The following is a 13,319-nucleotide window of genomic DNA, read 5'->3' on the forward strand; positions in this document are numbered from 1 at the left end:
ATGCTGGTGTTCATGCGCCGCTTGGTTATTGTAACAGTCCCAACATAAACAACCTTATATTTAAATAACCCTTCTACCATTTTCTATGCTAGACACAGGTATAAATGATTCTAAGTATAACAACTAAAAAACAATGTAGCCTCCAAGTAGTAACACCTGTAATATAAAATGTCTATCTTAATTTGCAGTTTATTGTAGATTTGTGTGGGTACGGAGAAGTTGTGGGATTGAATTGAAGCCTTTGTGTTATTTGTTACCACCTCCAACATTTACAAGAGCGTCTTCTTAGCCTCAAAGTCTGCCTGTCCCTCAGTTCCACTTCCCTGAATGATCGCAGAACGGTTTGAAAGATACTTTGATCAAACAGCCATTTTTCATCTGTCTGGAACAAAAAACTGCCGACAGGAGGTGACAGCGCGGTTGTTGTTGCCTTAATCCATTTTTCCTAACGACACAAATTCAGCCTCACATCTGTCTCATCTCCAATCCCTCTGTGATCTGTTGTATTTCCCGCCTCAAACTCAAAGATGAGATGCCTTTGTTCCAAGAAGAGTCGTTGAATTACAATATAGTCTGTCTCTAATACATACAGTTGCAAGAAAAAGTATGTGGTCATAAAATGTGTTCTGATCTTCATCTAGGTCACAACAATAGACAAACACAGTCTGCTTAAACTAATACCACACAAACAATTATATGTTTTTATTGAACACACCATGGAAACATTCACAGTGCAGGGTGGAACAAGTATGTGAACCCCTAGGCTAAAGACTTCTTCAAGAGCTAATTGGAGTCAGGAGTCAGCCAACCTGGAGTCCAATCAATGAGACGAGATTGGAGGTGTTGGTTAAAGCTGCCCTATAAAAAATACACACCAGTTTTGAATGTGCTATTCTTAAGAAGCATTGCCAGATGTGAACCATGCCTCGCACAAAAGAGCTCTCAGAAGACCTACGATTAAGAATTGTTGACTTGCATAAAGCTGGAAAGGGTTACAAAAGTATCTCTGAAAGCCTCGATGTTCATCAGTCAAGACAAGTTGTCTCTAAATGGAGAAAGTTCAGCGCTGTTGCTACTCTCCCTAGGAGTGGCCGTCCTGTAAAGATGAGTGCAAGAGCACAGCGCAGAATGCTCAATGAGGTGAAGAAGAATCCTAGAGTGTCAGCTAGAGACTTAAAGAAATCTCTGGCACATGCTAACATCTCTGTTGACGAATCTACGATACGTAACACTGAACAAGAATGGAGTTCATGGGAGGACACCACGGAGGAAGCCACTGCTGTAGAAAAAACATTGCTGCACGTTTGAAGTTTGCAAAAGAGCACCTGGATGTTCCACAGCACTACTGGCAACATATTCTGTGGACAGATGAAACCAAAGTTGAGTTGTTTGGAAGGAACACACAACGCTATGTGTGGAGAATCCAAAGGGTTCACATACTTTTTCTTGCAACTGTATGAAGTTGATTTATTCTCCTTAACTATTGTAGAATACTTTAGGGTGGTCCTTAGTGCCATGTACATTTTCAAATTCATTTATTTTAAGCTCCAACCACCGGAATTTGTTATGATAGTCAAGAAAACTCTCCTGGTGAATTGTATTCAAATTCCAACAACATGTACCCCTCCCTCATCGACCTTGAAGTGTAGCCTCAGCTGGAAAACATTCACCAGGAGAGTTTTCGTGACTAATAGAATGAATTCTGGGGATTGGAGCTTAAACTTTCCCACTTTAAATTTTAAGGACCACCCTAAGAATACTTATCCTGGTGATTTTCAGTATTCCTTATTTAATGTGATGTGAACATCCTTTTTTATACATTTTGAACAACTCACCAATATTTGTCGTCTGTTTCCAAGTATTCAGGTGTAACTCAAGATATTGTTAACATTTGTTTCTCTTTTACCTAAAAAAAAAACACAACAGCACAAATTAATCTTCACATTTAAAGAATAATTAATCCCAAAACTTGATATTTAAAAAAACCAAACATTTGGACCTTCTCTATTTGCATACATTTTCCTGAAAAGCAAGTTCAAATAACAGGTTGCACATTTTAAAGGTGGGGTAGGTAATTCACTTCAGAAACCCTTTTTGTTATATTCCATGGAATGCTCTTAACATCCCGATAGCAATGAATATATTAAATGCTTTGACAATAAATCCATTAAAACATGTCATCTGTGGAAGCCGTGGCGCTGTAAAAAGCACGACCAATCATCTGAGCCGGCCCGGCTAAAGTAACTGGATGGCCTACCTGCCTGTCAGCCTTCCATCTGGGCACAAACTCATCTCGTGCCCTCATTGGTCATGTGCGCGTTCGTGTGTGTTGGAGGAGGGGCTCTGTGAGGAAGTGGCAGATTTTTTGCATACTTTCAAATTCTAGCGCACTCGAGCTGGTTTCTCCATTCTTACCCACCCTACCTTTAAGATGGATTGTTTTTTATTAATAAGTGCTCAAAATTGCTTTTATACTGAAAGCTATTTTACTCTCTGTAGCGCAACTCTTAATAGTAGCAGTGTTTTTTTTTCTTCGTCCCGTGTTATAGAAAAATGCAACGGCAGCATTTGTTTTTGCTTAAGATGAAAAAAAAAGTTAATTAGTCAAACAATGTGCCAGGATTATTTTCAGAAAGTCCTAGTTGCAGCCTACTTTCCACTCTTAGAAATGCACACAAACCCCTCACTTTGTACAGGCTCTTTGATATTCCCTCCTAAATGCAGACCATGCAGCGTCTGCACCGCTGTCCCTGAGTTTTACTATGAAGTTTAGTTTTATTATTACCCTTCACACTGTACATTTTGCATGTATAGTTAATGTAAAATGCTATTCCTTGCACACTTAATGTAAAAAATATCGTTCTTTTAACATTTTGCTAGCTGTATTTTGACCTTTTTATCTTTAAAACAAAAAAATAACAGAAATATTAAAACCTCAAATGTTTTTTGATGTGTTTTTCAGGTGTTTGGCCGCAGCCAGTCCATGCCAGGAACAGAGACCCTGCTCACAAAGCCTGTCGAGAAACAACATACGGACACCGTGGTCAACTTCCTCATCAGGATCGCATGCCAGGTAACACCTTCACACACACACACACACACACACACACACACACACACACACACACACGCACACACACACACACACACACACACACACACACACACACACACACCACCCTCCAACTCTCTCAAATACACACACACACACACCACCCTCCAACTCTGACACACACTAGGTTCAGTTCTGCCATCCGTAGTGCCTGCCAGGTAGGACACAGCCATCCTTGCCCCTCTGTTGTGAAGGTAGGACACACCTGGTGGCTGTGTGTGTGTAGAGATACGTTTAGACACACACACAGTCCTGTATGCGTCGCCTCACACAGCTGTCCCTTGGTTTAGTGGCAGTGATGACCTTGCTTGAAATAGACTGCTGAGGTTTCACTCACCTTGACTCTTTCCTACTTTCTTTCTTTCTTTTTCGGGGCCAAGCTCCTTTCTCACTGCTCATCCAACCATCTCTGTTGATTATAACCTTCTGTATAACCGCTGGGGATGAATCGCTGCTCACTGAACAGTCTAAAGAAACATAATCTTCTCTTTGTACCCCGCTCGATAACAGTGTATTGTGATACTGAATCGATCCCTGTAGGAAAAATGGTATCTTTTCCCCCGGCCCCCCAGAGGATTAACATCCACCAAGGAACAGCACACCTGCAGCTGATAGGGATTCATTGACTTGCTCCAGGATGCTTCTGAACATGAAGCTTCTGCAGGGCTCCCTCCCACTGTAGCTGCATGAATAAAATAACAGTAATATAGCAGTCCTGGTCTCTTCTTGCTCTGTGTTGTTTATCACCCCTTTACGCCATTATATCTTTTTCAATATTTGTATTTTTAGCACTAACAATGTGACTATATAACCACCACGGCCCCTAGTAGACCCCCACACACAACAACAACACAGACTATAACACCTCTTGTTGTTAAATACCAACTATGTGCAATATGTGCTATATATATATATATATATATGCCGTTAAAAACTGTGCAATATATACCTGGCTGCTAAATCCTCAGAGCTATTACAGGATGTGTATTTTGTAAAATGTGTAACTTTTTTAATTTGATATCTTTAATACTTTGTTGTGCATGCTTAGGTAACATTAAGCTGTCTTTGGCTCTTTTTCTGCTGTAACAATGCAAATGTCCCCTCTGTGGGACTCATAAAGGGATTCTGTTTCTGAACATTTAGGAAACAACAAAAGAATCAAAATACATTCTATCAGAGATGAAGACACTGATAATGATCACCAACTTTTGTCTTCGTCTCCTGTCCAGGTGAACGACAGCACCAACGTGGCGGGGTCTCCGGGGGAGCTGCTGTCGCGGCGCTGCGTCAGCCTCATGAAGTCCGCCCTCAGGCCCGACATGTGGCCGCGCGCAGAGCTCAAGCTGCAGTGGTTCGACAAGCTGCTCATGACTGTGGTAAGAACGCATTATGGTAACGTTTCTGGTAGGGGTGTAACGGTTCACAAACATTTCGGTTCGGTACGTACCTCGGTTTTTTGGTCACGGTTCGGTTCGGTACGTTTTCGGTACAGCAGATTTTTTTTTCACAAAACAAAACATATATATATTTTTTTGTATTATTATTATTAAACTGTGAATAATGTATTCACTCAAATAAATACAAAATATAATAAAATAAACATTAAGGTGCAGCATTTCGATGAACTGAAATAATCTGTATTTGAACTTTACTGTACTAGTACTCACAAAACATAAACTCTTAGTTTTGGGTTTTTAATTATTATTAAACTGTGAATATTCACTCAAATAAATACAAAATATAATAAAATGAACATTAAGGTGCAGCATTTCGATGAACTGAAATAATCTGTATTTGAACTGTACTGTACTAGTTCCTAAGCAGCCAGTTTGACATTAGGACTTGCTTGTCATTGTATTTTCATGTTTTTTTTAAAGAAAGATTAACTTGTCCACATTGCTTGCCGAAAGGGCAGATCTGCTGGCACTAACAATGTCTGAGGTAGCAGATACAGCCAGGTAGCGCTTTGCTGACATGGCAACATAAGGATATTTGGCGTTTGTAATAGCTTTGGCTCGGTCTGAACTCTCTGCGAGTGGTGGAGGCTAACATGCTAGTGGGAGTTGGGTTTGCACTTCAGTCTTTTGGTACCGGTGATATTCACGTTCGGGTGATGCCTTTTCAAGAGTGTGCAAGTTTGATGTATTGCCAGCCACGTAACCAATGTTAGTTGAACAATGCCGACAAACAGCTTTGGTTCGGTCCACCTGTCTTTGTCCCTCATCCTTGTACGTAACTGCGAAACCAAAATGTTCCCAAACCGGAGACTTCAATGATGCTGGAGGATTTTCGAGCTCAACTTTATCTGCGTTCGCCATTAATTTTCGACAGTTCCTCAAATTACTGACTACATTTGAACGCATCCCTCTGACCAGCTCTTATAGTATGCCTCTCATCCAATGAAATGACTTGCTCGCTCTATGTTGAACCCAATGTGACCAAATTACTCTGAATGCTGCGACGCAGCACCTGAGATTACTTCCAAAAAGTTATTCACGTTCTCAATTTTTTACGTTTAACGTTATATTCGTTCGGTACACTTCGGTACACACCTGTACCGAACCGAAGGGCCCGTACCGAATAATTTCGGTACGGGTACGTGTACCGTTACACCCCTAGTTTCTGGTTACTTACTTACTGCTGTGTTTCTGCACTGCAGTCCCCAGAGGTCACTTGGCTTTTCCAAAGATTCATTATTAGTAAAGGGGTCCTATTCTGCTCATACTAGATTCATATTTGTATTTTGTGTCTCTAGTATGATATGTTTCCATGCTTCAATGTTCAAAAGGTCTTTCTTTTATTCATACTAGCAGTTCTTTTCACCCACTGTCTTGAACCAGAGTACAATGTGTTGGAGCTCTAGCCAATAGAAGCCCGAGTGTTACATCCTTATATCACAACAGTGTGTCGCATCAATTACATGCACAAAAAACGATATAACGCACTATAGGAAAGGGAAAACCCCAAAAAGCACAATAGGGCCCCTTTAACTGGTGCCTTTTGTATTTTGCAATGGAGACTATTAATGTCTTTCCAAAGAATATAGTACTTGCCTTTGAAAGCCTTCCACAGATTCTTCTGAAGTCGCCTGTGCATGTCACCAAAAGTGTTTTTGGGACACAAGTCTGAATAAAAACGATTACAAATTCATGCTTGTTGTTGCAGCTTCAAGCAATAATCATCAAACAGTAAAGGATAACTAATGCGTGCCTGCTGTACGCTTTCCCAGAGAGCGCAGAAGTTTCCCTGCCTCCGCCTAAGCTCTGTCTTAGTGTTTGCTCTAACGCCTCCAAGTCCTTTGTCTGTTATCAGCAATACATGAAGTGAGGCGCCAACCACCATAATGACAAAATAATGACAGTGGCGAGATAACGGGAGTCTATCCGGGTTGGCCTGTGCTTCCTCATTCAGCCCCTCCGCCCTTCTCCATCCCCAAATCCTCATCCTGTGCCTCTCTGCGTCTCCCCTCCGTCTCCTCCGTCCTTTTTTCTTTTCAGCATCTTATCTTCCTCTGTTTTTTTTATCCTCTCCTTCTCCACTCATCTCCCCGGTCTGATTCAGCGCCACTGTTCAGACAAGGTTATCGCCACGCGCCGGCAATCGTCACGTACTTCCTCTATTCCCGTTTGGGGATCGCTGCTGCGCGTTTTTCTCTAGCTACCCTCACTCAAACCCAATCAGCCCCTCCAGGTCCCATGGGGAAAATGGTCTGACAATACAAGGCTTTCTGCAGGTCTTATGCAGATGCAAACTCACGGGCCCTTTCCCCCTGGGAGCACGCTCTACCTGCCGAGCCGTCTTACTCCCACTAATGAACAATGCTTCAAATCGGATCACCTTGTTATCTCATTGTACCGACATGGCAGTGATTAAGAGTCGGCGTGAGAGGGCAAACGAGCACGTGCAAAAACATGCACACACAAATCGATACCAGCCTAATATCTACCAGGGGCCTTATCACTAGAGTCACCTTGTTCATTAGCAAAGATTAGTGCTATGGATCTTTCCCAGATTATCCTCTTGGCCCCGCCGTCGTTGTAAACCTTGACTGCAATTTAGACTAAATTAGGCCCCGATGTTGTCCATTGATCTCCAGTTTAATAGCGCTGCTTTTGTGTGAGAAATACCTCTGTGTGTAGAATATTGATTTCAGAGTTGTCTGGAGTTTATGTAAAATAAAAACTTCAATGATTAATGCATCAACTGATGAATTTGCACAATATATTTTCTTGCTTTGTTCTAGGGTCGTAATGTCTAGACTTATAAGCCTGGATATTTACCTTGATATGAAGACCAGGGTACAAAAGACCTTTGTAACATGATTCATGTACTTATTTAACTCCACTGACCTCCTGTTCTCCGCTTTGTTTTCCTCTCAGGAGCAGCCAGCCGCGGCTAACATCTCCAACATCTGCACTGGACTGGAGATCCTCTGCTTCCTGCTCACAGTGCTGCAGTCCCCGGCCATCCTGGCTCACTTTAAACCCCTCCAGAGAGGCATCGCTGCGTGCATGACCTGCGGAAACACCAAAGTCCTGCGGGCTGTCCACTCCCTCCTGTCCCGCCTCATGAGCATCTTCCCCACAGAGCCTAGTGAGTGCAAAATGCTTTAATTTGAACCGTTTCAATCCAGCTTTATTTATAAACTCAGGAAAGCACTGCATGTCATCATCTGTGTAAACTTGCATCACTCTAACTACGTGCTGACGGGGCTTATCTCCACGTAGACACCAACAAAATGGACATACCGTGACGTAATTGTATTGCAGGTATCACAATGATGCCGAAATACCATCATACTGATACCGGTTAGTACAGTCAATGCTTTGGAAAGTGTGCTTACAAGACGGCAGGCCAAACCCTTTAAAATGTGTGTTATCTGAATGGAAACCGGATCGATCAGGCTAGGCTAAGCTACAGAGGAGCTGCTCCATCGTCACAGTAACGTTATACAGACATTTAGAAAGTAGCGTCTATCCACGTCCTTGCACTGAATTTACACTTTGCTTAGTGTGAACGCATCTTAACAAAGTCTCTTCTGTGTTTATGAAAGATGTGTGGAAATATGTGGACCATTGATTGATGACGCATTGATTTACGTTCTCTGATTTTCACACACTGCTCTCTCCTTCTAGGCACGTCAACAGTGGCATCTAAGTATGAGGAGTTGGAGTGTCTGTACGCTGCTGTGGGCAAGGTCATCTATGAGGGGCTTACCAACTATGAGAAAGCCACAAGCAACACGAACCCCACACAGCTCTTCGGTAAGACCTTTACCTCTCTACGCTTTTTCCTTCCTCTCATTTATCCCTCGTGCTCCCTCGTTACCTTCCCTTTGTTGCTCGTAAACTCTGCGTTAAAAAATTATAATAATTTTCCCACTCTAACTCTACAATACCAAGCCACCTTAGCAATTAAGCCGCTGAGTGAGTCGTTAAAATGCGAGCCGATGAGCCCTGCTGCTCGGGCTAACATCTGGTCTTTTTAAACCCAGGCCACAGTCCAGCGGTTCGGGAAGGTTGTCCCTGGTAGGATTGCTGCTTCTGGCCACCCTCCCTGTTCGAACATTACTGTTATCTTCCCAGATGTCAGAGTATATATATATATAGATATTACAGCTTATTCCAAGGAGACAGTTATGAGATATCTCTTTTGTTTTTATTTGAAATATGCTGTAGCTTCCCAAATAAAGGGCCCTCAAGGTGATAAATGGTTTGGAGAGGACCGTAAAGGTAATGCCATTTTTATAGGGTTTCCCAAAATGGCAGTCAATAAAACGCATTTGGTATCCTGCTGTCACAGAGAGGTAGAGCTGATGTGATGGGCGGGGGGGGGGGAGGGATATTTTAAAGGGGCCCTATAAAGGGGTTTTCCTCTCCTGCAGCGTTATATAGGTTTTTGTCCCAAAGAAGCTTCCATTGGACTCCTTTGTTTACTTCTGTAACAAGTGACATCTTTATGAAACAATCAAGCTTATATTGGCTAGCCGTTCCAACACATACATGATATGCTTAGGGGCGGGACATCTCTAAGACACCGACCAATCGGAACAGAGCTAACCAATCAGAGCAGACTGGGCTCAGCACAGGCAGTATGAGAAAAATAAAGAGCTTTTTAAACATTGAAGCATGTCCCAGTAGAGGGGGTCCGCGGGGGCTTAAAAAGTATTAAAAGTTGATCAATCAATTTAGTGAAAATGAAGGCTATTAAAAAGTATTAAACGGCATTTTCCAAGGTATTACATTTTGTAGCTTGTTTTCAATAAGTATATAAAGTGTCCAAAGAGGTTGGTCTCTACAGTCTGCCTGAATGTAATCATGGCGTAGGTGTGTAGTGTGATTCTGTGTAGTTTATTGATGGCATCCCGTTGGATGTGACGTCATCTGAACAGGACATCGCACGCTCACTGCTTGATAGCGCGAAGGTCCGTTTACGCCGTTTGTTAAACAACATCGTTATGGGGAAATGCAAGTCTGTGTCCAAATGGTTGGAAGATAAGGAGGAAGGACAATCAATACTGTATATAGTCAATGTGAGGTAAAGTGTGTCGCCAAGGTAACCGGTTAAAACTCCAAGTGGCGATGAGGTCTTAAAATGTATAGAACGGGTCTTAAAAAAGGTCTTACATCTGACTTCAGGATTCCTGCATATACCCTGCAGTAGAGACACACAATACAATGATGAAACCTGAAATGAGCAGAATACGTCCCCTTTAACGTAAGTATCCCTTCTAGGTAGCAGGCTCTGTAATAAACTTCAAATTCCAACCTTAGTTGTCATGCTGTGTGAATGAACAGCTGACTCCAGGTGTGTGTCTGTTACTTTCCCCCGGAGCTTCTCTTGTCATATGTTGTCTTTCTCCATTTCCTCCTTCTTCATCCTCCTCTCTCCCCTTTCCTTCGTCTTCCAGGAACACTAATGATCCTGAAGTCGGCCTGCAGTTACAACGCCAGCTACATCGACCGGCTCATCTCGGTGTTCATGCGCTCGCTGCAGAAGATGGTGCGGGAACACCTGAGCCCCCAGGCGGCCACCCCGGGGGTCACTGAGACCAGCACAGGTACAAAACACACCCTGACAACTCACCTTACTTCTTCAGTTCACAGCACCTGAGTCACCATCAGTGCACCACACATCAATTACCATATCAGCTGAGTGTATTCTGCAGTTACAGCTGACATTATCATGAAAGCTAGTGTGTGTACTTTCCCTAAACCTGATCCAAGGGGTTTTCTGTGTGTGAGGTCAGTTGTACACAGCACACTCTTATGTTGACCTTCCTCAGACTCAGTTAGGGCTCAGATATCCCAGGTTCCTCAGCAGTATCAGGCTCCATTCAAAGACCGTATCAAAGGTTTTGAATCACTGACCCCAGCTCTGTTCTCAGTAGCTGTTGTGGTCAGAGGAGATCCTCTCTACAGATACAGTCTGGTTTCACAGGGAACGCTCCTCCGCTCTGGTTCCCACCCTGTATTGTCTCTAAAGCAAACAGATGGTGACCTTGTGCCGTTTTGCTACAAGTTTAAAAAGAGTAGACACTGTTTGAAGCATGGCACTGAGCCTTGTGTGTCACACAGCAAAGGCAGAGAGCTTCACAAATGTCTTTTTTTATTACAAGAATTCATCACGGTTCATTGTCTTCACTAGGTTTATAGAAGTCGGTCTGTACATGCGTAACTCCTGTTGCTTCTCAGATGGAGGTAATGGCTGTAAGATGCTATCAGGGCTTTAAATTGGCCCCTAATGACTACATCAGGAAACACAGACATTTACCCTCCACCAGGCGCAGTTAAAAGACCAGAGGCTATCTGACCAGACAGGCTGTTCCCTGTTAGGATTGTGCCTGTATTGCTTATCTAATTAATTTACCTAAAGTTACCTGCTCTGTTCCCATAGTGACCAGTGAGCTGGTGATGCTGAGTCTCGACCTGGTGAAGACTCGCCTGTCAGTCATGAGCATGGAGATGAGGAAGAACTTCATCCAGGTCATCCTCACCTCGCTGATTGAGAAGTCACCTGACCCCAAAATCCTCCGAGCTGTCGTCAAGATCGTGGAGGAGTGGGTGAAGAACAACTCTCCCATGGCGGCCAATCAGGTAACAAGAGACTCTTAAGAAGTAAAACAAATATATAATGCTTTCAAACAAGTATAAAGTTGAGATTCAGCAGATCGTCGCATTATTTCTTTGATACTAGCAGGTGGGAATCAGAGAAGCGAATCAGCCATTTTCAAACGTGTGAAACCTTTGGACAAGCAAAGCACATTTTTTCAACCCAGCGAGGGACATTAGCATAATACCCTCAGAGGTGTCTTTATTTTCTTCAGAGCTTTCAAAGGACAGTAAATGGCCGAGCTGGACACAGAGATGCGTTTACATTTACAAATAGATTATATGTCTTTTGATCCTCGCCCCCTCTGTCTCTTTTCTAATCGACATCTCTCTTCTAGATGCCCAACCTCCGTGAGAAGTCCATCTTGCTGGTGAAGATGATGACCTACATAGAGAAGCGTTTCCCCGATGAACTTGAGTTAAACGGCCAGTTCCTGGACCTCGTTAATTACGTCTACAGGTAATTACCGCCATTCATCACATGGCCAAATGGCCGTGCCGCCGCCGCCTTGCCGCCCTTGCATCCATCTTCACGGGAGGGATGAAGGTCAGGGGGGGCGGGGTGGGTGAGGCGGGTAAAGACGCGGAAGGTTGGAGCGATGGAAAATGGGGAAGAGGACGAGGGGGGGGGGTCGGTTGGAGTCATTTGTGTTTCATCACTCATCAGAATCAGAAGTACTTTTGTTATCTGGAGGAGGTAAGGTTTGATGACAGTTACTTTTTTTTAAATATTAAATAATTTATACAAACGTAAGAAGTACTTATTTATAGTTATTGCATAATAATTATTTGGGAAACATTTTTAAATAAATATAAAAATAAGAACAAAATATAATATGTAAAAAAAATATAATGATATTAAATTATAGGAGCATTAAATAATTAGAACAAATTAAATCAAAGTAAGAATGTGCACTAAAATATAAAATAAACATAAGAAGTTTAAGTAAATATAACAACAATAATACAAATGTGTTTATTAAAATATTTGCAGTGGTTCTGATAAGATATTCCTCCTAAGTTAGGGTTTTTCTTTGATTTACTATAATAAATAGTTATTTTTAACTAAGATATTAATGCTGAATTGAACAGTTAAAGAGGGTTTTAGCTGCTGATGGTGATCAAAGCAGAGATGTATTAAGTTAATAAGAAAAAGATGGAGATGTGGCATCGTGCAGAAAGGCTCAGACAGACAGCCGATAGAGATGGAGAGGGATAGATAACGTGCCAGGCTTTTCCCCAGCGCTACAGTAGTGTGAGGACCAACTCCTGACAGGACACCCAGCAGGGGGGGGGGGGGTAGTGGGGAGACACTGCCCCTCATCAAACCTGGCATCGCTTTGTCTTTCTGTCTCTCTCACACACACACACACACACACACACACACACACACACACACACACACACACACACACACACACACACACACACACACACACACACACACACACACACACAATCAGTGAAATGCATCCCTCTATCCCTCCACTACATCGGCTCTTCATGTCAGGAGATTTAAAAGGAGCCGTAAAGCCATGATGGACAGCGAGTAATGATAATGGAAATGATAAAGCAGCTGTGCCAGAACAATGTGTGATTAAAAGAAATTACAAATAGGGACCACATGCAGCGCTGCCTTTGTTGTTGCTTTTATCCCACCTTCACTGTCTCCTTCTGTTACGTGAACCCAAGAAATGATGTTATTTAAGTGTTTAATGTATGACGGTTTGGGCTTTACTAACAGCACATTATCCACATGAGAAAGTCTAAATATCACTGAATATTTAGTGTTAACTGCGGTCCTCACACACTTCAGTGATGGTGCACGACACAGCTGTTAAAACATGCTGGCACCTTGTTGCCATGGAATCATTTTTCATGTGAGTGATATGTTTTGATTCATACACTCCTGCAATATTCGTACATTAGCGCTTAATCGCAAACAAGATTGCATTCTGCTAATATGTGGTTTGTGTAATTAGTTTACATTTATACAGCAAAACAAGAAACATATCTGTAAATATAACTAGTAGTAATTGTAAAGAAAGAAAAACATACATTTTGAGGATTATATTGATTTGCAAATGTTAACAAAA

The 13,319-nt window shown here is 42.4% G+C and overlaps 1 protein-coding gene across 4 annotated transcripts in view; it reads left to right on the plus strand.

Annotated features, from left to right (window-relative positions):
- trrap (transformation/transcription domain-associated protein) overlaps positions 1–13,319 on the plus strand; it is a 119,026-nt gene that overhangs the window by 51,607 nt on the left and 54,100 nt on the right. For all 4 annotated transcript variants that reach the window (XM_034214292.1, XM_034214293.1, XM_034214295.1 and 1 more), the window contains 7 exons: positions 2,963–3,073; positions 4,342–4,488; positions 7,492–7,705; positions 8,248–8,376; positions 10,023–10,172; positions 11,009–11,208; positions 11,562–11,683. In XM_034214292.1, the coding sequence (XP_034070183.1) occupies positions 2,963–3,073; positions 4,342–4,488; positions 7,492–7,705; positions 8,248–8,376; positions 10,023–10,172; positions 11,009–11,208; positions 11,562–11,683 (1,073 nt within the window). The remainder of the gene's footprint in view (positions 1–2,962; positions 3,074–4,341; positions 4,489–7,491; positions 7,706–8,247; positions 8,377–10,022; positions 10,173–11,008; positions 11,209–11,561; positions 11,684–13,319) is intronic.

Source organism: Gymnodraco acuticeps, unplaced genomic scaffold (genome assembly GCF_902827175.1).
Source record: "Gymnodraco acuticeps unplaced genomic scaffold, fGymAcu1.1, whole genome shotgun sequence".
In the NCBI taxonomy this organism is placed as follows: Eukaryota; Metazoa; Chordata; class Actinopteri; order Perciformes; family Bathydraconidae; genus Gymnodraco; species Gymnodraco acuticeps.